This window comes from Eubalaena glacialis, chromosome 2 (assembly GCF_028564815.1).
Source record: "Eubalaena glacialis isolate mEubGla1 chromosome 2, mEubGla1.1.hap2.+ XY, whole genome shotgun sequence".
Taxonomy (NCBI): Eukaryota; Metazoa; Chordata; class Mammalia; order Artiodactyla; family Balaenidae; genus Eubalaena; species Eubalaena glacialis.
The window spans coordinates 35,609,604-35,635,835 of record NC_083717.1 but is presented as its reverse complement, the minus strand read 5'-3'; the positions used below and the strand labels follow the sequence as shown (position 1 = coordinate 35,635,835).

Genomic DNA, 26,232 nt, shown 5'->3' with positions numbered 1-26,232 from the left:
CATCTGCTGTGAGAAATGATGAGGGAGTTGACTAAGGTTATAAACGAAGATTGCGGGGGTTGGAAACCATGAGTTCTAGTGACACCTGGCCCTGGTCCTGGAAAACAAGTTGAGGATACGACAGATTAGTGTCTGCTTTCAACTCATGAGCACAAAAATGACCATTCAAAAGCCTTCCAATTTAGTTTTGCTGAGTGTGGAAAGAATGGGTTGATAGCATATAAGTTAATGATTGCTATAAACATCATCGCCATCCATGTGTGCTTAATATGAGCTCAAACTGTGACTTATGATTCTAGGCTTAGCAAGGGTTAGACAGTGTGTCTCCTGCCATGGGCGTGCTAAGCATCTGAATGACATTCTGCCATTTTACCATCTCTCCTAGATTAATGCACTCACAGGAACTCTTTTTACTTCTAAAGTGCTAGAAGAAAGAGCAGAGAGAGAGACTGAATCCCAAGTGAATCCAAATTCTGAGCAAGGAGAGCAAGTGTATGACTGGAGCACTGGCTTGGAGGACACGGATGATTCTCACCTTTACTTCTCTCCAGACCAGGGAAATGTGGTATTTACAAGTGCAATAGATGGGTGGGGCTTTGGGTAAGTGTTTCAATGTAATTAAATCTCTTTGTGGATTTTATATCCAATTGATTTTTTAATTAAACTTCTTATTTTGAGATATTATAGATTCACATACAGTTGTAAGAAAGAATACAGAGAGTTCTCTTGTTCCTTTACCTAGTGTCCCTGCAAAGGTAACATCTTGCAGAACTGTAGTGTAATATCACAGCCAGGATATTAACACTGATTAAATCCATCACCATGAAGAGCTTTATGTTCTGCTAATATAGCCACACCCACTTCCTCCCACTTCCAACCCCTCCTTAATGACTAACTCTTCTCCATTTCTATAATTTGTCATTTCAAGAATGTTATAGAAATGTAATTGAATAATATGTAACCTTTTCTGGATTTGATTTTCAGAATAATTCTCTAGAGACTTATCTAAGTTGTTGCGTGCATCACTGGTTGGTTCCTTTTTATTGCTTAGTACTATTCCATGTATGGTTGTACCACAGTTTGTTTGAGTATTTACCCATTGAAGGACATCTGGGTTTTTTCTAGTTTTGGGCTACTATGAGTAAAGCTGCTGTAAGCATTCATCTGTAGGTTTTCATGTGAACATAAGTTTTCATTTCCTTGGGATGAATGCCTGGAAATGCATTTGCTGAGTCATAGTGTAGTTGTGTGTTTAGTTTTTAAAGAAACTGTCAAACTGATGTACCATTTTATATTCCCACAAGCAATGTATGGTGATCCATTTTCTCCACATCTTCACCCTCATTTGGTATTGTCACTATTTTTTTTTCTTTTTTCTTTTTTTAGCCATTCTGATAGGTGTGTACTGATATGTTATTTTGGTTTTAATTCTCATTTTCCTAACAGCTTGTGATATTGAACATCTTTTCATGAGCTGATTTGTCATCTGTGTATCCTGTTGCGTGAAATGTCTTTTCATGTCCTTTGCCCATTTTGTTTTTGTTCATGTATAATTGACATATTATATTGGTTTCAAGTGTACAAAATAATGATCAATGTTTGTATATTGTGAAATGATCACTACAGTAAATCTAGTTAGTTTCTATCTCACTATATATAGTTACAAAATTTGTGTGTGTGTGTGATGAGGATTTTTAAGATTGACTCTTAAGAAATTTCAGTTATACAATACAGTGTTATTAACTATACCATGCTATACATTACATCCCATGACTGATTTATTTTATAACTGGAAATTTGTACCTTTTGACCCCATTCACCCACTTTGCCAACCCTCTACTCCCTGCCTCTCGGAACCACCAATCTGTTCTCTGTATCTGTCAGCTGCTTGTTTATTTGGTTTTGTTTTTTAAAGATCGTACATGTAAGTGAGATCATGCAGTATTTGTCCTTGTCTTTCTCTGTCTGACATATCTCATTTAGCCTAATGCCCTCGAAGTCCATCCATGTTGTTGGAAATGGGAAGTTTGCATTCTTTTTTCTGGTTGAATAGTATTCCATTTTGTGTATATATACTGCATCATCTTTATCCGTTCATGTATCAGTGGACACTTAGGTTGTTTCCATACCTTGGCTGTTGTAAATAATGCTGCAATGAAGGTGTTGTGCATATATCTTTTCAAGTGTTTTGGGGTTTTTTTGCATAAGTACCCAGAAGTGGACTTGCTGCATCAAATGGTAGTTGTATTTTTAATTTTTTGAGGAACCTCCATAATATTTTCCATAGTGGTTGTACCAATTTGCCTTCCTACCAACAGTGCACGAAGGGTTTCCTTTTGTCCACATCCTCACCAATACTTATTTCTTACCTTTTTTGATAATAACCATTCTAACAGGTGTAAGGTGATAGCTCATTGTCGTTTGACTTGCATTTTCCTGATAGTGATGATCAACATTTAGTGATGTTGAACATCTTTTCATATACCTGTTGGCTATCTGTAGGTCTTCTTTGGAAAAATGTCTGTTCATATCCTCTGCCCTTTTTTTCAATTGAATTGTTTGGGTGTTTTGCTGTTGAGTTGTATGAGTATTTGGTATATTCTGGATATTAACCCCTTATCAGATATACAATTTGCAAATACTTTCTGTTATTCAGTAGGTTGCCTTTTCATTTTCTTGACTACCTGCTTCGTTGTATAGTCCTTTGCCCATTTTCTAATTTTATTTTTTATTTATTTTTTACTTTTGAGCTTTGAGAATTTTTTATATATTCTGGATATTAGTCCTTTGTCTCATATGTTTTTGATAAATATTTTCTTCCAGTCTAGAGTTTCGCTTTTCACCTTAATAAGTGTCTTTCACAGAGCAAAGTTTTTAATTTGAGTGGAAGTCCAGTTTATCGATTTTTCCTTTTATGAATTACACTTTTGGCGTTAAGAAGTCTGCCTAGCCCTAGATCCTGAATATTTTCTCTCATGTTTTTTCTGGAAGTTTTATAGTTTTCCTTTTTACATTTAAGTCTGTGATTCATTTTGAGTTAAGTTTTTGTGTAAGATGTGAAACTTGGGTCGAGGTTCATTTTGGGGGCTGTGGGTGTCCCAGTTACTTTGACACCATTTATTGAAAAGCCTATACCTCCTCTACTGAATTGTTTTTGTACCTTTGTCCGAATCAGTTAGACATATTTATGTGGGTCTATTTCTGAGTATTATATTCTATTTCATTGATCTATGTGTCTGTCTTTCCACCAATACCACATAGCCCTGATTACTCTAAGTGTATAATAAGTTTTGAAACTGGGTGGATTATTTCCATCACATTCTTCTTTTTCAAAATGGGTTTAGCTGTTCAAGGATCTGTGCCTTTCCATATATATTTTATAATAATCTTTGCCTATATCTGCAAAAAAAATTTTGCTAGGATTTTGGTGGAAAATGCATGGTAAACTTGTATATTAATTTAAGGAGAATTGATGCCTTTACTATGTTGAATCATCTAATCCATGGAGGCTGTATGTTTCTCCATTTGTGTAGATTTTCTTTGATTTCTTTAATCAGCATTTTGTGGTTTTCAGCATTTAAGTCCTGTACATATTATATTAGGCTTGCACCTAATTTTTCTTTTTTTCTAGAAATTATAATGGTATTGTATTTTTTATTTTGGTGTTCACATATTCATTTCTACTGTATTGAAATATAATTACTTGATTTTTGTGTGTCGATCTTGTATACTGTCACCTTGCTAAACCTGTTCATTAGTTCTAAGAGTTTTTTGCAGATGCCTTGGGATTTTGTACAAGGTAGTCATGTCATCTGCAAATAAGGACTTTTATTTCTTCCTGTCCTGTGCCATTTTCCTTTCTTTTCTTGCCTTGTTGCACTGGCAAGAACTTCTAGCACTGTTTGAATAAGTGGGGAAAGTAGACATACTTGCCTTGTTCCCCATCTTTCACCAAGAGGTATAATGTTAGCTCTAAGTTGTTTCTAAATGTTCTTTGTCAAGGTAAGGAAGTTCCCCTGCACTCCTTTTTTTCTGAGTTATTACTATGAATTGGTGTCAAATGTTTTCAAATGCTTTTTCTGTATCAATTAATATAATCCTATGATTTTTGTTCTTTAGCTATTAATATAGTAGATTACATTGATTTTTGAATATTCAACCAGTTTTGCATCTCTTTGTAGATGTTATATACAATTAACTTTTTAAACCTTATTCTTTGAATAAATTCAAAATTCAGAAGGTACAAAAATGCATACAATGAAAAGTCTCCCACCCTATCCCTTAGCTTTTTAGTTCATTTCCCCACAGAAAACTAGTTTGTCCTGGCAGTTTCTTGTGTATCATCTGGAGGTTATTATGCATATATGAGCAAATACATTATCAACTTTTATTATCTACACTAGCAGAAGTTACTGTGGAAAGAAACTAACTTTATTGAGGGTGTACATATGCTAGGCATTGAGCTAGTCACTTTACTTAAATTATTCCATTGAATTCTTAGAACACTCCTTTTATTTTATTTTTTTCCAATTTTTTTTTAATTAATTATTTTTGGCTGCATTGGGTGTTCATTGCTGTGCACGGGCTTTCTCTAGTTGCGGTGAGCAGGAGCTACTCTTCGATGGGGTGTGCAGGCTTCTTGTTGCGGTGGCTCCTCTAGTTGCGGAGCACAGGCTCTAGGCGCAGAGGCTTCAGTAGTTGTGGCATGTGGGCTCAGTAGTTGTGGCTCACCGGTTGTAGAGCACAGGCTCAGTAGTTGTGGCACGCAGGTTTAGTTGCTCTGCTCTGCGGCATGGGGGATCTTCCTGGACCCGTGTCCCCTGCGTTGGCAGGTGGATTCTTAACCACTGCGCCACCAGGGAAGTCCCAGAACAATCCTTTTAAATAGGTATTAATATTTATTATTTAAGGTTCAAAGACGTTGATTGATTTGTTAAACATCACTTAGCCACTGAGTGGCATAGCTGTTGTTAAGTTTAAAGTCTGCCTGGCACTGAAGTTCATGCTTTTTTACCATAGTGCTTCTATGGGATCTTCACTATGGAATATAGGGACCTTGTTTTTTCTAATTGCCCCTTCTGGGTATGTACACACTCAGGCCAAGTAGTAGTGATATCAGTTTTGAATGTGCTAGGTAATTGATTACATTTCTAACCACAACCATTACTGACCCGTGAAATCAGAAAATTCAGCGGATTTTTATTTTGAGAAAAATGTCTTCGGCTTGGGTAAACAGTTGTGGGGATATAATGAAATTTACTTTAGTTGTAGGCTTAACCTTACATATAATTTGCAGGGATAATAGAACCAGAAATAATGCACCAGGTGAAACCACCCTTGGCTGTTCCTTGTCTTCCTTTTTACAGGAACTTGCCCTTCAACTTCCTTTTGACTGAACACATTTTGCCTTGGGCAGCATAATAAATTATAATACCATAATTTTTCTGTGCTAGTTTGTAATAAACTATAGATACCTTGGTTTATTTGGTGCCTATAAAGGTCATACCAGACAAATAAATTCAGATAATGGATATATAGTAAAAATGGAAATTACAAACTTGAAAATTTGTACTTTTCATATGTAGTTGATGACTTACCATTGTCATCTTTCTGGGCCTTGTTTCCTCATCTGAAAAATAAGAATATAGGTCTAAGATAATTTCTAAGAATTTCTTTGAGCTAAAATGTACAGTGATTCATTCAGTCATATAACAGGGTCAGACCTATTGATTTCTTAATTTGTAAATTTTGCTAGTGAGCCACAAGGTAAGGGGCTTGCCCTTTTCTTGTAATGATTTTCATAAATAATTGAATGTTTTATGTGAATTTTAGTCTAAATCTCACAAATTAGGGAAAGTTTATTGTGGAAGAAGGAATGGGGAGAGACTTGAATGAATAGAATGAGGGTAACTTCTCACAACTTTGGACATTTTCACGTACTTTCAGTCAATAAATGAATTCCCCTGTATTAGACAAAGTCATCTTTATAGACCTACTAGTGCCTGTTCTCAACTAGTTGACATGTTAATTTATGGAAAAGGGTTGGTGGAAATGAAAGCACTGGAGACCCATTTCCTTCCAATTTTCCTCTAACATATCAGTGAATGGGGAAAGTTGGCAACTTCAATAGGGAAAGTTGTCACCAAAAGTGGGAAATGAGTACATTTCAGAATTTAGCAGATGGTTCTATAAACTCTTATATAGTGGTACAGGATTAAGAAGTGTGACTAGTGGCTGTGTGGCCTAAATCTGTCCTGTTAATAGTTGTTACTCTAGGAGAATCTGCTCTGAAAAAGCAGAAACACATTGACTTGTGTGGGTGGCAGCAACGATCTAGTTCCTGATTAAGATAAATAGAGCTGAGGCCCCAATCCTATAAAACAGGGGCAGGAAAGAAAAGACGATGAAAAGCCCTTCCTTACAGTTTTGTTTGTCTTTGTGCAGCAGTGTCTTAGAATCCTGCAATTAACATTAATCCATTGGGTACCTTGGACACAAAAGAATATGTGGCCCAGAAATTTCATACTTGGCCAAGCTGTCATTCAGGGCAAAAGACTGATAGGTCAGTGGTCTTAGAAAACATGTTCTGCAAATCTTTTCTGAGAATCTTGTTTGAAGTTATTTGGTAGAGGAAATGAATTAAAATAGAATTCAAGAATGGAGAAGTTGTGCTAGAAACTGTCAGTGTTTTAAAATTATAACTAATGACAGATACAGGAATAAAAGCACTAAGCAATAATGAAGAAAGGTTTGATGTTTATAAGCAACTTTTGTGGTAACTGGGGGATTGAAAAGAATGTAAAGGATGAAAAACAAGATTTTCAAAGATTTATGTGTCTGTATGTGTATGTATGTGTAAATAAATGATGGACTAGAAAAGGGTTTGAAGACAGTGGTCTAAGCAAATGGCCAATTTCTTACTATAATTTATGGGTTTTTTTTAACATCTTTATTGGAGTATAATTGCTTTACAATGGTGTGTTAGTTTCTGCTTTATAACAAAGTGAATCAGTTATACATACACATATGTTCCCATATCTCTTCCCTCTTGCGTCTCCCTCCCTCCCACCCTCCCTATCCCACCCCTCTCGGTGGTCACAGACCACTGAGCTGATCTCCCTGTGCTATGCGGCTGCTTCCCACTAGCTATCTGTTTTACGTTTGGTAGTGTATATATGTCCATGCCACTCTCTTACTTTGTCCCAGCTTACCCTTCCCCCTCCCCGTATCCTCAAGTCCATTCTCTAGTGGGTCTGTGTCTTTATTCCCGTCTTACCCCTAGGTTCTTCATGGCCTTTTATTTTATTTTTTTCTTAGATTCCATATATATGTGTTAGCATATGGTATTTGTTTTTCTCTTTCTGACTTACTTCACTCTGTGTGACAGACTCTAGGTCCATCCACCTCACTACAAATAACTCAATTTCGTTTCTTTTTATGGCTGAGTAATATTCCATTGTATATATGTGCCACATCTTCTTTATCCATTCATCTGTTGATGAACACTTAGGTTGCTTCCATGTCCTGGCTATTGTAAATACAGCTGCAATGAACATTGTGGTACATGACTCTTTTTGAATTATGGTTTTCTCAGGGTATATGCCCAGTAGTGGGATTGCTGGGTCATATGGTAATTCTATTTTTAGTTTTTTAAGGAACCTCCATACTGTTCTCCATAGTGGCTGTATCAATTTACATTCCCACCAACAGTGCAAGAGGGTTCCCTTTTCTCCACACCCTCTCCATCATTTATTGTTTCTAGATTTTTTAATGATGGCCATTCTGACCGGTGTGAGATGATACCTCATTGTAGTTTTGATTTGCATTTCTCTAATGATTAATGATGTTGAGCATTCTTTCATGTGTTTGTTGGCAATCTGTATATCTGCTTTGGAGAAATGTCTATTTAGGTCTTCTGCCCATTTTTGGATTTGGTTGTTTGTTTTTTTGTTATTGAGCTGCATGAGCTGCTTGTAAATTTTGGAGATTAATCCTTTGTCAGTTGCTTCATTTGCAAATATTTTCTCCCATTCTGAGGGTTGTCTTTTTGTCTTGTTTATGGTTTCCTTTGCTGTGCAAAAGCCTTTAAGTTTCATTAGGTCCCATTTGTTTATTTTTGTTTTTATTTCCATTTCTCTAGGAGGTGGGTCAAAAAGGATCTTGCTGTGATTTATGTCATAGAGTGTTCTGCCTATGTTTTCCTCTAAGAGTTTGATAGTGTCTGGCCTTACATTTAGGTCTTTAATCCATTTTGAGTTTATTTTTGTGTATGGTGTTAGGGAGTGTTCTAATTTCATACTTTTACATGTACCTGTCCACTTTTCCCAGCACCACTTATTGAAGAAGCTGTCTTTTCTCCAGTGTATATGCTTGCCTCCTTTATCAAAGATAAGGTGACCATATGTGCATGGATTTATCTCTGGGCTTTCTATCCTGTTCCATTGATCTATATTTCTGTTTTTGTGCCAGTACCATACTGTCTTGATTACTGTAGCTTTGTAGTATAGTCTGAAGTCCGGGTGCCTGATTCCTCCAGCTCCATTTTTCGTTCTCAAGATTGCTTTGGCTATTTGGCGTCTTTTGTGTTTCCATACAAATTGTGAAATTTTTTGTTCTAGTTCTGTGAAAAATGCCAGTGGTAGTTTGATAGGGATTGCATTGAATCTGTAGATTGCTTTGGGTAGTAGAGTCATTTTTCACAATGTTGATTCTTCCAATCCAAGAACATGGTATATCTCTCCATCTATTTGTATCATCTTTAATTTCTTTCATCAGTGTCTTATAATTTTCTGCATACAGGTCTTTTGTCTCCTTAGGTAGGTTTATTCCTAGATATTTTATTCTTTTTGTTGCAGTGGTAAATGGGAGTGTTTTCTTAATTTCACTTTCAGATTTCTCATCATTAGTATATAGGAATGCCAGAGTTTTCTGTGTATTAATTTTGTATCCTGCTACTTTACCAAATTCATTGATTAGCTCTAGTGGTTTTCTGGTAGCATCTTTAGGATTCTCTATGTATAGTATCATGTCATCTGCAAACAGTGACAGCTTTACTTCTTCTTTTCCGATTTGGATTCCTTTTATTTCTTTTTCTTCTCTGATTGCTGTGGCTAAAACTTCCAAAACTCTGTTGAATAATAGTGGTGAGAGTGGGCCACCTTGTCTTGTTCCTGATCTTAGTGGAAATGGTTTCAGTTTTTCACCATTGAGGACGATGTTGGCTGTGGGTTTGTCGTATATGGCCTTTATTATGTTGAGGGAAGTTCCCTCTATGCCTACTTTCTGCAGGGTTTTTATCATAAATGGGTGTTGAATTTTGTCAAAAGCTTTCTCTGCATCTATTGAGATGATCATATGGTTTTTCCCCTTCAATTTGTTAATATGGTGTATCACGTTGATTGATTTGCGTATATTGAAGAATCCTTGCATTCCTGGAATAAACCCCACTTGATCATGGTGTATGATCCTTTTAATGTGCTGTTGGATTCTGTTTGCTAGTATTTTGTTGAGGACTTTTGCAAATGGCCAATTTCTTACTATAATTTATGATTTTATAGTATGTTTCAGTGTTTGTGAAAATCTTTGTTTACCGCTTTTTGAGTTAAAAACAAGACATATATCTGACACATTGTTGTAAAGGATAAAAAAAAACGTAACAGTCTGGGTAGCCCAAATCAACAACAACAACAAAAAAATCCTAGAAGCATGAATAGAAATCTACCTAATCAGAAGAGTTATGACAGTAAATGTTTGAATCCCCTGTTGAGGAGATACTGTCTTTTATAAGAAGGAAATTTCCAGAGGTTTGCTAAATAAAATAAACATAAAGCATAAGGGACAGAGGGTAAACACCAAAGCTTTGGCTCAATGTCAATCAAGTGTGAATAAAAAGAAAGTAGGTTTGGTGATCTTAATGATAAGCAGAGCAGAATTTATGGCAAATGTGGCATAAGGATCACTTTTATGTGGATAATTGGCACATTTCTGTAGTAAAGAGATTAATGATCATAACAGCAAAGTTCATGAGGCAAAAATAGAAGTATAAGTAGAAATCCACAGGCATGTGGTTTGGGGGGATTGCATCATATCACAGTTTAACATCAAATAGAAACAAACCATATGAATAGTATTATAATTAAAGTCAGGATTTGTTTTAAGTGTCAATGAAGGATATATACAAATTGATCCTATGTCAGGCAAACAAACAATTCAAGTTCAAGGAATATAAACTATGTTGAAAGCTTATACAAATCACTCAGTCATTATCTCCAGCGCTAACCATCTAAGAATGGACCCAAGTTGCCAATATGATGATCAAAGTGTTGGCTCTATTTATTGAGGACCCAGCGAGCATCACTGTAAAGAACAGGGCTCCCTGGTAGAGTTAGGCTGGAGAATATGCTTGGGACCTCAGGCCACAGTAGTTGCCTCCCATTGTCTCCCTCCTGTAGGTCCTGTAATGGTTCTGCGAATCTGCATGGAGGATTGCAGCCTGTCTAGCAAGATCAGGTGTTGAGAGATGGAAAGCCCAGGGTGAGATAAGGGTCTGCTGACTTGCCTCTGGAAAGAAGGTTCTGTGCCTTGCTCTAGGTGTACTTAACTCCAGGAGGTCAAGGAGGAAGCTTGGCTCTTTTTACTGATCCCTGGAGTAGGGAGCAAGACAGAGCTTGCTTCCGTTTTGAGGCATAGGAACTCTGCCCAATAAGTGTTGGCCATTGGCCTTCTTTTTGCTTGTGGAGTAGCCATTGAGGTGGGAGAGAGATCAAGAGTGCTCCTTTCAGCCCTCCAGAGTAGGAAAGCTATGTCTATGGAGTAAGGTAAAAATTGGTAAAGAGAAGATGGGTTCCCTCCAAAAAGACAAAAAAGATTATGAATTAATAATATAGTGATACTAACATATATAAATAAATTATGTATAAATTATATATTATATACATGTTATATATACAATTTATATATAAATTTTTATATGATAAGTATAAATAAAATAATAATAGAAACTAAAGTTTTGGAAAAGTGAAAAAAACCTCTACTAAATAAATAACTGTTGGATCAAATGGGAAATAAAGCTTACCATAGTGAATTACTTTGGAAATGATGGACTTTTGAGGCCATCTCTTTCAGAATGTTAGTAGGTTATAACTGTATGATATGAATTTTGATTCCTGACGGGTGTTTTTCTCTCCCTTGGCCCTCAGTGAGAGGGGGCATTGGGTATTTATCTTCAGCAGTTTCTGTAGCATCTATTTTTGCTTCTAAGCTGCTGCCTGATGCTCTTCATATTTCTGGTTCCAACCATAATTATTAACTTCCACTCCTGCAGCTTTTTATTGCTCCCACCAGGCTTCTATTATCGTAAGAGAATATCAGCTAATTGGACTTGGTTGTAGTTAACCCCTAGATTCCACAGTTGTTGACTGACAGGTAAAGAATTGTCTGGAATCTGTTAACTTTGGATTCCTTCTGCATTGGAGAATATAGCAGGCGTCTTTTAAGTTGCTGGTACTTTGAGAGTTGGACTCAAAGCTTAGATTATGTAGGAACATACTGTTCCCTGCAGAAAAGGTATTTTTTCTAGGTCCTTTACCCAGACACTGCAGATGCTGTAATATACAGCATCATTATTTGTCAGGTGACCGCTCTCATGTGGCTGGGGTGTGCAGTAGAGCAGACCTGGTGCTAACTGGCTTCTCTAAGGGCTGGAGAGAGTTAAGTAAGTGTGTATCTATCTGTTTCCTGTTTAATCCCGGATGCTAAAAAGCCTTTAGGCTTTTTAGGTTCTGGTTCTCTAGGTTCTGGCTCTAGAGTTTGTTTTCTTTGTGAGCAATAGGTACCTGTAGCAGTGAAGGGCTGAAACAAAGTTTATTGTTGGCGTGGCTGCAATGGGCAGCTGGAGCCTCCATTTCCTTGGCCATTATTCCTCTTGTTTTACACATGCAGAATTAAAAAAGGGAGGTATGGCATGAACTCTAATTCATATGAATTTAGGGAAAGTTGGACAGGAAGCTGGGCTCTGGAGCGAGACTGCTTGGGTTTGAATCCCAGCTTCACTTGTTACCTCGTGCTTCATTATCCTTTTCTGTAAAATGGGGGAGATAATTAGTACCTACCTTGTAAGATAGTTGAAATGACATTTAAAGCACGTTGAACAGTACCTGGCACAGAAACACTCAAGTGTTAGCTGTACTCATACTTATTTATGTTGTTATTAATAACGTGAACACTTGCTTTTCTTTCAGAATTGAGCACTTTGCCGAAATCTACAGTCAAAAAACTGGCATCAAAAAGGAAGTTCTTTTGAAAACCTTGTGGGGAGATTATTACATAAATATGAAGGCTAAGAAGGTTATGAAGGTTGATCAGGTAATGTGGCATATGTCCCTGTTGATTGTTGGTCACATTGTTGCCCTATGAAAACCTGTACTGTAAGACACCTGTAATTTGGCCCTGGTTTATGGGAGTCAGTTTATGAGGGATTTTCTACTGTATATATTTGGCTAAAGCTCATGTGTCTTATATCCAAGTATTGCTTAAATAGAGTTCTTTAAATATAGGGAACAAAGGACTGCCTGGGTTTTTTTGTTTGTTTGTTTTTTCTTTTTAAGAGGAGCAAAAATCTCAGATCCTGTGCATGTGAACTTGAAGACACATATTTTGCATCAGGCATTTGTGTGTCCCCTTCATAAAGAGACATCTCTTTCAGACATCACTGTGTGGCCCACACTTTATCCCTAGTCTCAGCTGAGGCCTTCTCTCATTGAATGTCAGTCACCATGCTTTGCTGATGTGGAGAGGCAGGTGCTCCCAGGAGTACTTCATTGTATCGATTGAGGTGATGTAAGGCTGCTGAATCACATAGCCTCAGAGGATGCTTTTCTTGAAGATTTTTTTTTAAATGTAAAATTCAGGATTTTATAAATTCATTCTCATTGAAGAGCATATATATTCCTTTAAGAAGGTATTTATAAGTATAAAGCCACAGGAAAGAAAAAATATCAGAAGCCAACACTGCTGATGCTGTGGTTTTCATTTCTTTCATTCTTTCTGGATAGATACATACATCCCTCAGTTGAGATTTTGCTGTTTATATAATGTAGCTGCTTTTCTGCTTGACATCATCTTGTGAACATCTTCCGTTGCCATTAAAAGCTTTCTATAAACAGTGTATTTAAGAAGGAGCCAGTGTATGAAGTGGGAAAGAGCATGGTTTGAGAATCCAACTCTGTTTGAATCTCAGCTCCACCACTTACTAGTTCTGTGACATTTGTCTCAGTTTTTTTCATCTGCAAATTGGAGATAGTAATACTTATAGGGTGGTTATGATAATTATATGAAATATCCAAGACAAGTCTTTAGAACAGTTCCTGTCACATAAGGACCCTATTACATCATCATTTACGTAATCATTCTACATAAATGTAGAATCTACATAAATTCTGTAAGATTGGACATAGTTTTTATTTCTGTTTCACAAATATTTTGATATTTTAAGTAAAGCTGTGGTGGGCATCTTGATAAATACATTTTTATGTCTTGACAATGACCTTTTTTTAACCAGGCATTCAAAGGTAATGGCCTAATTTCCCAATACCTTGCCAATAGTTCTTGAGAAAGAGGGTATCAGTTTATATTCCAGCTCTTGTATATTATCCATCTCAAAGTGCTCTTGCTATTATTTTGTACAGTTTGGTAAGAGAAATAGTAGGGGTTTTTTTTGTTTTTTTTTAATATCTTCTTCCTTGAAGTTGAACATTTTTCATGTTTAAGAACATTCTTTAGAACAAAGTCCATGGAAATTTTAGAGTGAAGTTTTAGCTCTCAGCTTGGGTATCATGTATTTCTTTGATGGCAGTGAAAGGGAAACTGCAGTGATATATCCCCCAAATGGTCTTATTTGTGAAGTCCATGGTTCCTGGAGGAAGAGAACAGTGGGTTGTTACTGATTGTAGATTATTGGCTGTTTAGAGCATTCTTATAGCTACTTTCCTCCACTTTTCTGTTGGGTAAATATTTTCTAGTAGAAATGAAACACTGATAATAAAACATGTCAAGAATGAATATGTAAGATACCGATTAAATATTCAGAACTTTAAGCCCAACTCATCCTTTTTTACAGGCAAAAGGAAAGAAACCTTTATTTGTACAGTTGATCCTGGAAAATATATGGAGTTTGTATGATGCTGTCTTGAAAAAGTAAGGCTGTTATAAATTGTTACATAAATTGGGCAGTATAATTTGCCTCACTTTTCAGTTTGATGAGTCACACTTCAGAAAGCTGAGATAGACTGAAAAAATGAACAGAGCCTTTACAGAGGAGTTGATTACAGGGCTTGGAAACAATTTAAAGGAGTATGTGTAACCCAAGTAAAGGGTGACAGGAGGGAGAGAACAGCAATATTTTATAGAGTGCTGAGGTGAAGAGATAAAAGGATGGAAAGAAACATTAGACTTTTGTTTATACAAGCTCAGTTTAAAATAAAATAGTAATTGTAGTAGAAAAGGTGCTTGATATCAAGGATCACTAATGGGGCACTTGGGGAAAAACTTGCCTGATACACGTGGAAAAGAATGTTTGCTTCAGTAAACTTCTAAGTTGTTCCAGAGATGGAATAATGATTTTTTAGTATTTATTTATACAATTGCTTTACCAGTTGACATAGCTTTTTTAGGGAGATTGTGGAATGGTGCTTCATGGGACGTTTTAAAGAAAAGTTCATTTGGAAGTGTATGGGTAGAGGTTGAGCAGTTTTCTCCTGTGGCAGGAGCCCCTTCAAGCGTTTTTATTTTTTTGTAGTAAAAGTAATACATTAGGAATAAATGTGTCAAACAATGTTGAGTCCCTTTTCCTCACTGCTCCTTTGTGTCTTTATGTGATCTTTCTCTCTCCTCACCCCTCACCCCCCACCCATCCTGTATGTTTACTATAGGGACAAAGAAAAAATTGATAAAATCGTGACTTCTTTAGGATTAAAAATTGGAGCCCGAGAGGCACGGCATTCAGATCCTAAAGTTCAGATCAATGCTATTTGCAGTCAGTGGCTTCCCATATCTCAAGCTGTTCTTGGTATCCTTTATTTTAATGGTTTTTAATGAAATCATAGATTTGACTAAACAAGAAAAACCAGTGTGTTATTGGCAATCCGGAAATCCTCTGAAAATAATGCATTTCCATCCAGAGTCTTCTAGGGTTATTTAAGGTTCTACCATGAAACTGTATTAAGTACTTTAAAAATGAACATATTAATATTAACTAGGACTAATACTAATATCAACCTGAATGTTCTTAAAAAATGTTTTTAGTTTTTGTTTAGTAATCTGTAAAATAAAAACTTTTAGGCTAAGATTTACATATAAGTTGATAATTTAGATGTTTGTGTTAGGATCACTGGTTCATTTTATTTATTTATTTTTGAATTTTATTTTATTTATTTTTTTATACAGCACTGGTTCATTTTAGACCCATATTTTCGTTAGCTTGTTGATACTTCCTCTCACATTAGTGATTCCAAAAAGACTTGATTTTAAATGGCTTACATTAACTAAAGTGATTTTATAGATGAATTTAGACTATCTTCTTCTCCTTGAACAGTGTGTACTCAGCCGTACCCCTGCAGTGGGCTGGGGGCGCAGTGTCCTGGAAGTGAACCAGCAGCGGATCTCAGAGCTGTGATAGACACATACCCCTACAGTGACACTCGCTCTGGTGGGGGACCTTCTTGTATCATAGCTTGTGGCTGATGGTTGTTCTATACCAGTCTATGAAACCACATAAAAGATTTTGAGGACTTAAAAGGTCACAGTTAGCCAGGCTCCTAAGCTCTGTTGTCCTTCCTCACTTGTTCCGTAGGATGTCAGTGTTAGAATATCTATCACGAGGATCTTTTCTGGGCTCTAGAGTGTCCATGAACTCCCTGAAATTGTATCCATATTTTGAGATGTGATATATGGCGTAGTGCTGCCTTACAGCCCAGGCATCTTATAGACATACATTGTTACCTCAGTATTTAGTGCATACTGTGAATCTTTGCCATGGTGGAGGGCACTTGCTCAAGGTTTTGAGTCCTTAACAACAGACTTCAGCTATGGTGTGTCAGAAACTTCCTAGTCCCCTTGATATTACAGCCGAGAGAGTGGAGAAACTGATGTGCGCAGGATCGCAAACATTTGATTCTCTTCCACTGGAAACCCAGGCGCTGAAAGCAGGTGAGGTAAAGATGAACACAGCAGGTAACATATTTTTGATTGTCCTAAGTCCAGACTACTCTAGGCCAATTTGCTAAATGCTAGTTTGCTAAATGGCCAAATGGCCAATTCTACAGATAAACAATTTCACAAACATTTCACCAGTTGCCTTTTGTTTTCTAACATTTCAGTTTTGCTAGAGCCATTTTGCTCTGCCAGTGGAGTGGGGATACCAGAGGCTCTGAGACCCCTACCTTTTGCCCTGATCACATTTCATAATCTTATAATCATGCTGTATTCCATCCTCCTAAATAGCCAGGAATGTGTTCCTAAAGTGCCATATCACCACCATGGCTGTGTCCCCAGGGACTGTGGAAAAGTGATTCCAGGGGCTGTGCTGCTCTTTTGAAGCCCCCTATATGCGCTCTCCATGAGAGGGATCCTCCCATTCCAGGCTCCGTGTGGCTCCATGAAATTCATGTGTATGTACTCACTTTCTCCTATTCTTTTTCTCCCAATCTATTGAATTTGCAGCCCCTGCCCCCCAGGTCACTGCTGTTCTCAGGGCCACTGTTGACTGTCCTTTGTTATATCTTTCAGCCAGTTCTCAATCCTCATCTGACTAGATCCGTCACTACCATTTGACATGGTTGATCACTCCTTCCTCCTTGAGTCACTTTTTTCCTTGACTTCTAGGCTTCCACATACTCCTACTTTCTCCCTGTCTCCCTGGCAATTTATTCTTTTTTTCTTTTTTTTTTTTAAACAGAAAAATCAAACAAAGTTTAATAACATATATACATGGGACAGACCCAGGAAAACAGAATAACTGGCCGAAACCCTCACCTTAAATACTGTGGGTGGTTCAGGACTTCAAAGGGGAGGAAGGCAATTCACATGAAGATGGAAAAGCAAAAGTTTGGTTGAAAAGAATGTTTGCTGGGCTGTGCAGAGACTCTGGGACACAGAGTGGACTCTGATCTCTAGGTCCTGCCAGGTTTCCCCCACCACACCTGGCCCATATTCTTTGCAGTGATAGCTGCATATTCTTTTCTGGTGATAGCTCTATTCCGGGACCAGGCCCTGTATCTGAATTCTTTAGACAGCTAAGGGGACATAAAAAGAAGGACTTCCTGAGTCTTCTGCTTCTTAAAAATAATCAGCCTAAATTAATCCTCATGCCAAAGGAACACATTCTGGGGTGGCAAATTTTGCTCTTCAACAGTTCTGCCTTTGAAACGTCTTCAAGGAGTGTCACATTCCAGAAGCTGAGTTGGTAGATTGTTCCATCTCATTAAACCAGTCTCAGTCCTGACAATAGGTCTGTCTAGTTAAATTCATTTCTGGAGGCAGTGATGCAGGTGGGCTCTCAAAGTTAGGCTTATAAGGTGCAAGCAGTCAGGTATTATAAGAGGCATTTCTATGGAGACAGAAGAAAAAGGTTAATGGTTGGAGCAAATTATAAACCGACTTCTGAACCTAGGAGGCAGCCAGTCAAGATTTCTAGATGTCAGAGTCAAGTATCATCTGCAGTGTGAAATGTCGTTGATGATGTCGTTGAGTGTTCAGGTAAACTTTCTGAGCGGCTTACACAGCAACAGGCCTGAAGATTGTCTAAACATGGGATGTTGTGTGGTGGTCTCTCTTAAGTGTATTGCAGGTTGTTCAGCTTCAGTTTGCAGGGCTTCAGGAAAGGGGCAGCTTTGGTTCTCAGTGATTCCGAATCAAAAGTGGGCGAAAAATTGGAAATGTTACTTTGGAGAGTTGTAGCCAAATATTTGAGGAAACTAGAAGAATTCAGGATCCAGTCCAGTTTACCAGTAGAAAAACAAAACCTCGAAGATGATAACAGAACTAGAATCGAATATCCACAAGTATGTATTATAGTTTCTATTGAAACATAATTTTTTTCTCTCTGAAGTCACCCTGATTTCTACCCAAGATAGCCAAATTAAGACTAATTTGTTTGCAGAGTAAGTTTAGTTTCATTAAACTTGGCCTGATTATTTTTATAGGTCCAGCAAGAATAGTAACTGACCATATAGGCTCTTTTAAATCTGCTTTGCTGGAACTTTTCATAAGGAATTTCCAGATTGAACTTCTAATAGCCTCTTGAGGCTAGGAAGCCAAGCCAAATATTTGCCATCAGAGCTGGCTGTTTATTCTTAATCTCTTTTTCCAGTTCCTCTCCATCTCCCTGACTTTTTAACTGTGGGATGCCCCAAAGCAAGGCTTAGTCTTTGGACCTCATCTGTTTTCTACCTGCTGATCTTTTCCAGTCTCAAGGCTTTACATGACAACGGCATGCTCTTAATTCCCACATTTATCTCATGCCCCTGCATCCAGTCCATCTGCAAATCCTGTTTACTCTTCCTTTGAAATATATCCAGAACAACTGCTTTTCAACATTTCCACTTCTGCCTCCCTGGGTCCTCCCTGGACCATGATCTCTCATCTGGTTATTATAATAGCTTTGCAGCTGGTATCCCTGCTGCTGTTCTTGATAGCCTTTCGTGTTTTCTCAACACTGCAGCCAGGGTGATCCTGTTAAAAATTGAAGTCAGGGCGTTGAAGTGAAGTGAAATTGAAGTGAAGTGAAGTCACTTTGTTCCTCACAGCCTTTCAAAGTTTTCCCTGGCAAGATTTCTGATAGACATTTAATTCTTGCTTCCTTTATTTCTTACTTGAATTTTACTGTTGAATTCTTTATGTGTGAATTATTTTGATGTGGGGTGATTTTTTTAAAAAATTACTAACCGATGGTTTTTTATCTTAACCAATGGTTTTTTTATGTAGGTTAAGAAAAATGTCAATATGTTGATAGGAAATTGTGTTAAAATTTATAGATTTAGGGAAAATTGACATCTTTATAGTATTGAATCTTAATTCATTTCTAAGGTTTTTGGTTATTATCATGATAAGATATTTTTGTCTGTTTTATTTTCTAACTTGTTTTTGTGAGGGATTGGAAAAGCTACTGGTTTTTATGTATTTTATTAGTAAGCTACCTATTGACTATTGACCTTTGGTAAAATTTCTCAGTTCTATCCCTTCTCCACAGGAAACACTTCTGAGGGCTTATGGTGGGTGGTTAAGCCCATTTCCTAGCTTTAGTTCTATGTGGGAGTTCCTCCAGCCCTTCTCCCACCCTATCAGTTTTGCTTTTCTTTCCTCATTTCTGCCAGTTCTCTTGCTCTTGCTCTACTATTTTTCTAGCAATTTTATACTTTTCCAGATGCAATTTTTATCATAGTGGTAAAACATTATAGGTTGCTTATGTATTTAGATGATGCCATGTTCTAAACTTCGGAATTGTTTTCAGAAAAATCTGGCTCTTTAATAATGGGAAAAAACAGTAACAGTTTTACTTCCTGTCTGTTTAGCTTTTATGAAATGTGGAAGTGAAGACACTGCTCCGGTTATTATCTTTGTTTCCAAAATGTTTGCAGTTGATGCTAAGGCTTTGCCTCAGAATAAGCCAAGGTAAGGATAAAAGGAAAGTTGGGTTGGGCCAGGGAAGTGGTGTAGGTTTGACGGGGCTGCAGTGAGGGTGTGGGTGGGAAGGTGCAGATAATGCTTTCTCTCCTCAGCCTGGAATTCATACGCCGCAGCCCCTGCGGGAACATAAAATTTGCAGGGTACTTTATCTTTTTGTGATACCTCTGTAGGAGATGGTTGTTGAAATCAGCTCTGGGACTGTTGATTTGAATTCATGTCAGCTTGAAGAGCAGTAAGAGTAGTGGTAGCCACAGTTAACTTTTATTGAACATCAGGCAGGTTCTAATCTAAGCCTGTCTTGTCTGCCCCAGTAGAGATTGTTGGATGGGTGAGTATCTCTGCTGATCTTCGCGTGTATTGTGCGTGTGTGGAAGGAGATGGCTCATTTCTCAAGTTTCCAGAGTCTTGGAGGATCTATTCTACATCATATGAGTTGGTCATGTGTCTTCCCCTCCTTCCCAGTTGCACTGCCCCCTCCCCCCCACCGCTAGTATAAATGATTAGATCCTGATCATTTCTCGTGGTAATTATTACAGCAGTCTCCTAGCTGGTTCCCCTGCTCCAGTGTCTAACGCTGCCAGTCCATTTGCCATCCTTCCTTCAGTATGATTTTGGTGTCTGGAATGAAAAGATTCACTCAATATAGGAGCTTGGAAGCTCCTCTTCTGTGCTATCCACAGCTACTCTGGGGGCATTCTGTGTAACAATCTTTCAAGTAACCTGAGAGAAAGGATATAAATATTACTTCTGAAGAAGGTCCTGGTACCTCAGGCAGCATCTCAGATCTTACTCTTTTATGTTATAATTAATAATGATGATAACACTAATAATTGGCTGCAGTTTATTAAACTTATAATATTCCTGCCTCACCATTAATTATGCCACTTAGATCTAACAACAGTTCTGCAGTGGAACTGTTTAATGTTTCAGTCTTACCTGAGGAAATTAAGAGGCCTTAAAAAGATTAAGTAGTACACTCAAGGTCACATAGCTAGAAGGAGGCCAAAACAGTATTTGAATCTACATCTGTCTAGCTTGAAAACCTATGGTCTTCTACTTCACTGTGTGGAATCTGGCCTCTGTCATCCTGTGCAGCTTTTTAACCTCCATCTCTAAATCTAGGCAGGCAACCTTCCAACCTGCCTGCCCTTTTTAGATTCTGGGCCTTTGCTTTTGCTGTTCTCAACTGTACTCTATCAAATTCTTGCTGAATACTTACTTGCTGATAAGTACCTGTTAGGTAACATCCTACTAGGAGTTTTTGAGGCAGTTCCTCTCCCTCTGAATCCCGAGTCTTTGTGTTCCTTTGGCTTTCTTCTTGAGAACCAACTTCTTTTAGTAACAAGATGTGATCTTCAGATAGAAGCCGCGTTCCTTGGTCCCTTGGTTCCCATCATCTCAGCTACCTGGTGGTGTGGTTACTGATCGTACCAACTACAGCCAGCTTTCCAGCCCTTTCTCTGACACTCTCCCAGCCCACCCCTCGGCCAGCTTCACAGAGGCCAGAGCAGGAACATTCAGCTTGGAATCCTGAGGGTGGGTGGTTTTGTGTCGTTGCCTCTTTTCCTTTCTTCTCCAGATTCACCTCCCCAGTCTGCCATTTGACGCTCCAGTCAGTAGTCTCACCTCTGGTCTCCTTCATCCCTGCTGTTGCTGACTGCCGTCCCCTCAGAACTGTCATCCATAGTTAGCTCAGCTACAGCCTCAATAACTCACCACCCACAGATGTTCCTTGACTAGTAGAGCTCTGTTTTCTTGCAAATAAATTCCTCTTTATTCTCAATAGATACTAGTTTACACAATGGGTTCTTCATATAAAACCTTGCTGACTTCTCTTCCGTCTGCTCTGTTTACCTCTGCCACCACTCCCAGTGCTCACAGCAGTGCCTGGCGCATAGTAGGCGTTAACTGGATGGATGGATAAACATGTAGATGGACAGCAAGCCTGCATGCATTTGATGCTGACTTAGTGAATATAAAATGCTAATCATGTTATGAGCTCAGGCAGAATGAGGATTTAATATATGTGAACAAATATGCTTCTTCCTTAACCAAAGCTAAAATAAAACCACATTTACTGAATGTGATGATGATTTTATCGTCTTTAATTCCTTCTGGGTGGGAGACATAGCCTGATGATAACGAGTATAGAGTTTGGAGTCATATCTGTATTTGAATTACGGCTCCTCCATTTATTGTCTATGTCACTTTGGGTCAAGTTATGTAAATTTCCTAAGCCTCCAGTTTCTTGTCTGTAAACTAGGAGTAATAATACCTGTGTCATTTGTTTTGATAATATGTGCTGTAATATACGTAGAGTGATGAACACAATGTCCGTATCATAGTGATAAGCCCATTGGAAGAGACAGTTTCTCTCCATGTGCTAACAAGTGCATCAGGTTTTTTTTTCCCACCCTGTTTGTAGTAATAATAATGTATTCTGCATTTATATTTTAATTCATACTTTTCAGATACTCTTATAAAAGGTTTTAGCAAAAGACTAGAAACAAGGTAAGTTATCTAAGGATTGATTGAAGGAGCAGCTGGAGTGTGTAGCCTGAAGAAGAGAAGGGGGAGGGGGAGGAGAAGGGCATGAATGCAGATGATTGAAAGGAAAGCAGAGGGAAGAAGTTTTGTTGGATGTTGCTCCAGAAGACAGAACAAGAGCCATGACGAGAAATTATGAGGAAGCAGCTTTTATCCTGTATTTGAAAGGCCTTTAACATGTAGAGCTTCCAGTAAGGAGGAGCTTATCTCTTGTAGCGAAACTGCCAGCAGGTTTGATTGCCTAACGACACCTGAGCAAGCCATTCTCAAAGATCGTGCTCTCATTTTTTTGTGTCTTATGGCACAGCCCTGCCACCTGCATTGGGATGGGTCTGACTAGAAGGGGCCGACTCCTAGAACCGAATTCTTCGATTTCGAGGGGCAGGTGCTAAGGGAGTAGAATTGGTGTCCAGCCCTAGTGGGAGGTCTTGTCTAGCAGGCAGGTGTCTGAAGAGGATAGCAGTGGACAGTCAGTGACTTAAGCGTTCACCTCCCAGGGTAACCCACACAAAGTAAAAAGGGGTTTTAGGGTACCTGACATCAGGATCTCCAAGAGCATGTGGCCATTTAGAACGCACGTGGACTGTGCACTCTCAGAATGGCCATCTGAATGGATTCCAGTGCTTAAGGAGAGAGAAGGGGAAAGGGGAATGGCAGGCTGGGAGACGAGATTATCAGCCAGGTGTCAAGTCAGAGACCAGGGAGTGAAGCAGGAATCATAAAATCACAGTGGGGGACAGCAGGGGAGGCAGGCACAAAGTGACAGGATCAAGCAACATGACCCACCCCCCAGATGAACCCCCCAGCAGACAGCCAGACACACCCACGCACTGCCTTTTCTCTGGTGGTACTTGGGTCTAACACAATGACTGATGATCACTATTTGACCTCTTATCCTGATGAATTGCCAGCGTTCAGCCTGACCCTTCTTCTTGGACCCCAATTCTCCATGAAGATATATTTTTGTACTTGAGGAGAAAACCTCAATCTCATTGAAGTCTTATGCTTGTCTCTCTACAGGGGTGTTCTGAGCCCCGGTGTCTGTTACTCACACCCTTCCTTTTCCTGTCCTTTGCCTTATCGAGGAGGAACATCGGTACCTAAGAAAGGTTCCATGCTGTTGTGTGTGGCTCTGTGTGGGGACATGGGCTCTTGCATGTCAGTTCATAAGCTCAGACTAGCTGGGGACGCAGCATTCTCAGAGAAAGCCCGACAGGCCTTCTCTCCTCTTGCTGCAGTGAGGGAGAGAACCTGGGGAAACCTTCCGCCCGGATGAGACTGGGGACCAACCATCATCTTCTCCAGCCACGTTAATACTTGCTGTTTCTCTGCTTGAACAGACTGAGAGATGCTTGATGTTGCCAGGTGTTAATGTATCTGTGGTATCCTGTAGACCTCTCACTCAGGAGGAGATTGCTGAGAGGCGTGAGCGTGCAAGACGAAGGCACGCGGAGAAGCTGGCAGCCGCGCAGGGCCAAGCACCCTTGGAGCCCACCCAGGACGGGAGTGCCCTTGAAACGAGTCCACAGGGAGAAGAGCCGAAAGGTATAGCTTTCCTAAATAGACTTTGGTGAGACGGGATTTTTACGTAACTTGGAACACTCATCCTTTAGCTCTTGGGCTTTTTAGCTTTAAAGGTAGCTTTTAGCAGTATACTTTCATTCTTGGTGTTTCCTTGCTGAAACTGGGCTGAATATAGCATATTCCCTGTTCCCTCTGAGCTTCTCAGCAGTCCCTGGATTGGAGAGAGCATTCCTGGCACTCATTATCCTTTGGCTTCTGGCAGGTGATGAGCAAGAGGTGGAGAGTGAGACCCCTAAACCTGTGCCCCAGGAAGGAAATGACCAAGAGCCTTTTATTGCATTTGCTCGAGTATTCAGTGGCGTGGCTCGAAGAGGAAAGAAACTTTTCGTCTTGGGGCCCAAATACAGTCCTCTTGAGTTTTTGCAGCGGGTAAGAATTGGAAGTAAAACGTTAGTTTATTGTTTCAAGGTTCTGATACCTTGTCAGATTGGTTGAGATTGGTGATTACCTTATTAGTAGATTTATTTTGTCTCTAGAAAGGCACATTCAGGTGAATCCATGTACTTCCTCTTGTGTTACTTCAGTAACATTTGGTAAACCTGTCTCGCTTAGTAGCATTTAGGAAATTAAACCAGTATATGAACCAAGTTTTCAAACCTTATTTAGTTAATTATAAGGCTTTTCTGCTCAAGGCTAGAGGAAGGAACTGGTAAGAACAGATGTCATGTTGGAGCCAGGGCAATGGCAAATGTTCAAGAAATATAAAGATCGAAAAACTAGGTGGCACAGGCCAAAGGCATGGGCAGTGAGCAGGTGATAGGCAACAGTTTCTTGGCAGGCAGATCCCAGAAATTGATCAGGAGGGTCTGAAAGTCGGTGAACAGCCAGCATCTAAATATGTCTGAGCCAAAGGGCAAGTAAGAAACCACAAGCTAGAGCCGTCAGAACATTTTTGGACATAAACAAGGTATATATGTAGTAAATAAATGATAAAGGTCATAGGATGAATGCCAGAGGTCCAGGGAGCCAGTCAGGATCAGCAAGAGGCAGTAAGTTAGGAGCTTCTAAGACATGCGGCATCACGAGCAGAAAAGCACGTGCTCCTCTCCTTGCAGGTTAACCAGGGGACCTGCTGTATGAATGAGAGAGAGGGAGATGGCAGTTGACAGAAGTCTGTGCCATCAACTTTGCCTTGCCTTGAATGCTAATTCCATCAGTTTTAGCAGTCTGATCCTTGGACATTGCAGTGCTGAGTGGTGGCTAAGCAGTTCGTGCTAGTCTGTGACATGTTTGGATTTAGCAAGAAGGAGCACAGCAGTTGGTGTGTATAGGGTTAGGTTTTATGGGAGGGTGAAAGTGCTGTGATGGCATGTATAAAAATCCATTTATGATCATCTTACCATCTTGGTTTACACGTAATTGATAGTTTGTTATTTATCAGAAAGGGTGGTCTTGGTTAATTTTTTTCCTTTTTTACTCTCTAAACTGTCAAGAGGAGTAAGAAATTGTTATTTAGTGAAACACTGATTTATTGGGCATTAGAAATTCCACGAGCACTCCAGTTTATCTTCTGTACATAGTGTATCTTTGCTCTTGTGGGGCTCAGGATTGAAATCAACTGCTTATGTGTCAGATGACTAAAGCAGGAATGATAAAATGAATTGACAGCACAAATGACTCCTTATTTCAGTAATTGGATCCCCGTAAAACCTAATTTCAGCTACTTAAAAAAAAAAGTGAATATTTCAGACATATCCCTTCCTGGAATTTTGTGTTTATCCTTTGTATTATTTTTTTCTATTGCTGCATGTTACAGATGACCACAAATTTAGCAGCTTAAAACAATACATGTTTTCTCATCTCACAGTTTTGTTGTTTTTTTTTAAATTGGTCCTGCCTTCCAGTGCAACCCAGAGCAAAGCCACTCTGCCTTATCAAGCACACACTATGTGTACTTTACTTAATCCTTACCACCATCATTACTCAACCGTCCTGCCATGAGTTTAGTATTATTTTACTGTTTTCTTATTACAAATAAGAAACCGGAGACTCAAAGAGTTTAAAAAACTTGCCCAAAGTCACACAGCTAGGAAGTGGTGGGTCAGGGCTTTGAATTCATATCTGTATGGCCCCCAAAGCCTGTGCTTTTTCCGCTACACCAGTGGTTCTCAAAGTGTGATCCCAAGACAAGACCAGCAGTACCAGCATCTCCTGCGAACTTGTTAGAAGTGCAGATTCTTAGGCCCTGCTCCAGAGCTACTGAAGAAGACATTCTGGGGGGTTAGACCCAGGAATCTGTTTTAATAATCCCTCCTGGTGATTTCCTTGCCTGTTCAAGTTTCAGAACCACTGCCTACCATTCTCCTTCCCCACCTGGCTGCTGCTTCTGTTCACATCTGACCGAGAATTTATAGGTGACTTCTCTAGGGCTGGACATCACTATGTCTCTGGAGCAGAAATGTGCTGCACACACACACCCTT

General features: G+C 38.9%; 1 protein-coding gene across 3 annotated transcripts in view; it reads left to right on the top strand.

The window, feature by feature from the left end:
• Positions 1 to 26,232, top strand: part of EFL1 (elongation factor like GTPase 1) — a 134,336-nt gene that overhangs the window by 16,648 nt on the left and 91,456 nt on the right. For all 3 annotated transcript variants that reach the window (XM_061179827.1, XM_061179825.1, XM_061179826.1), the window contains 8 exons: positions 386 to 600; positions 12,240 to 12,363; positions 14,117 to 14,193; positions 14,928 to 15,064; positions 16,081 to 16,203; positions 19,566 to 19,665; positions 23,621 to 23,772; positions 24,014 to 24,180. In XM_061179827.1, the coding sequence (XP_061035810.1) occupies positions 386 to 600; positions 12,240 to 12,363; positions 14,117 to 14,193; positions 14,928 to 15,064; positions 16,081 to 16,203; positions 19,566 to 19,665; positions 23,621 to 23,772; positions 24,014 to 24,180 (1,095 nt within the window). The remainder of the gene's footprint in view (positions 1 to 385; positions 601 to 12,239; positions 12,364 to 14,116; positions 14,194 to 14,927; positions 15,065 to 16,080; positions 16,204 to 19,565; positions 19,666 to 23,620; positions 23,773 to 24,013; positions 24,181 to 26,232) is intronic.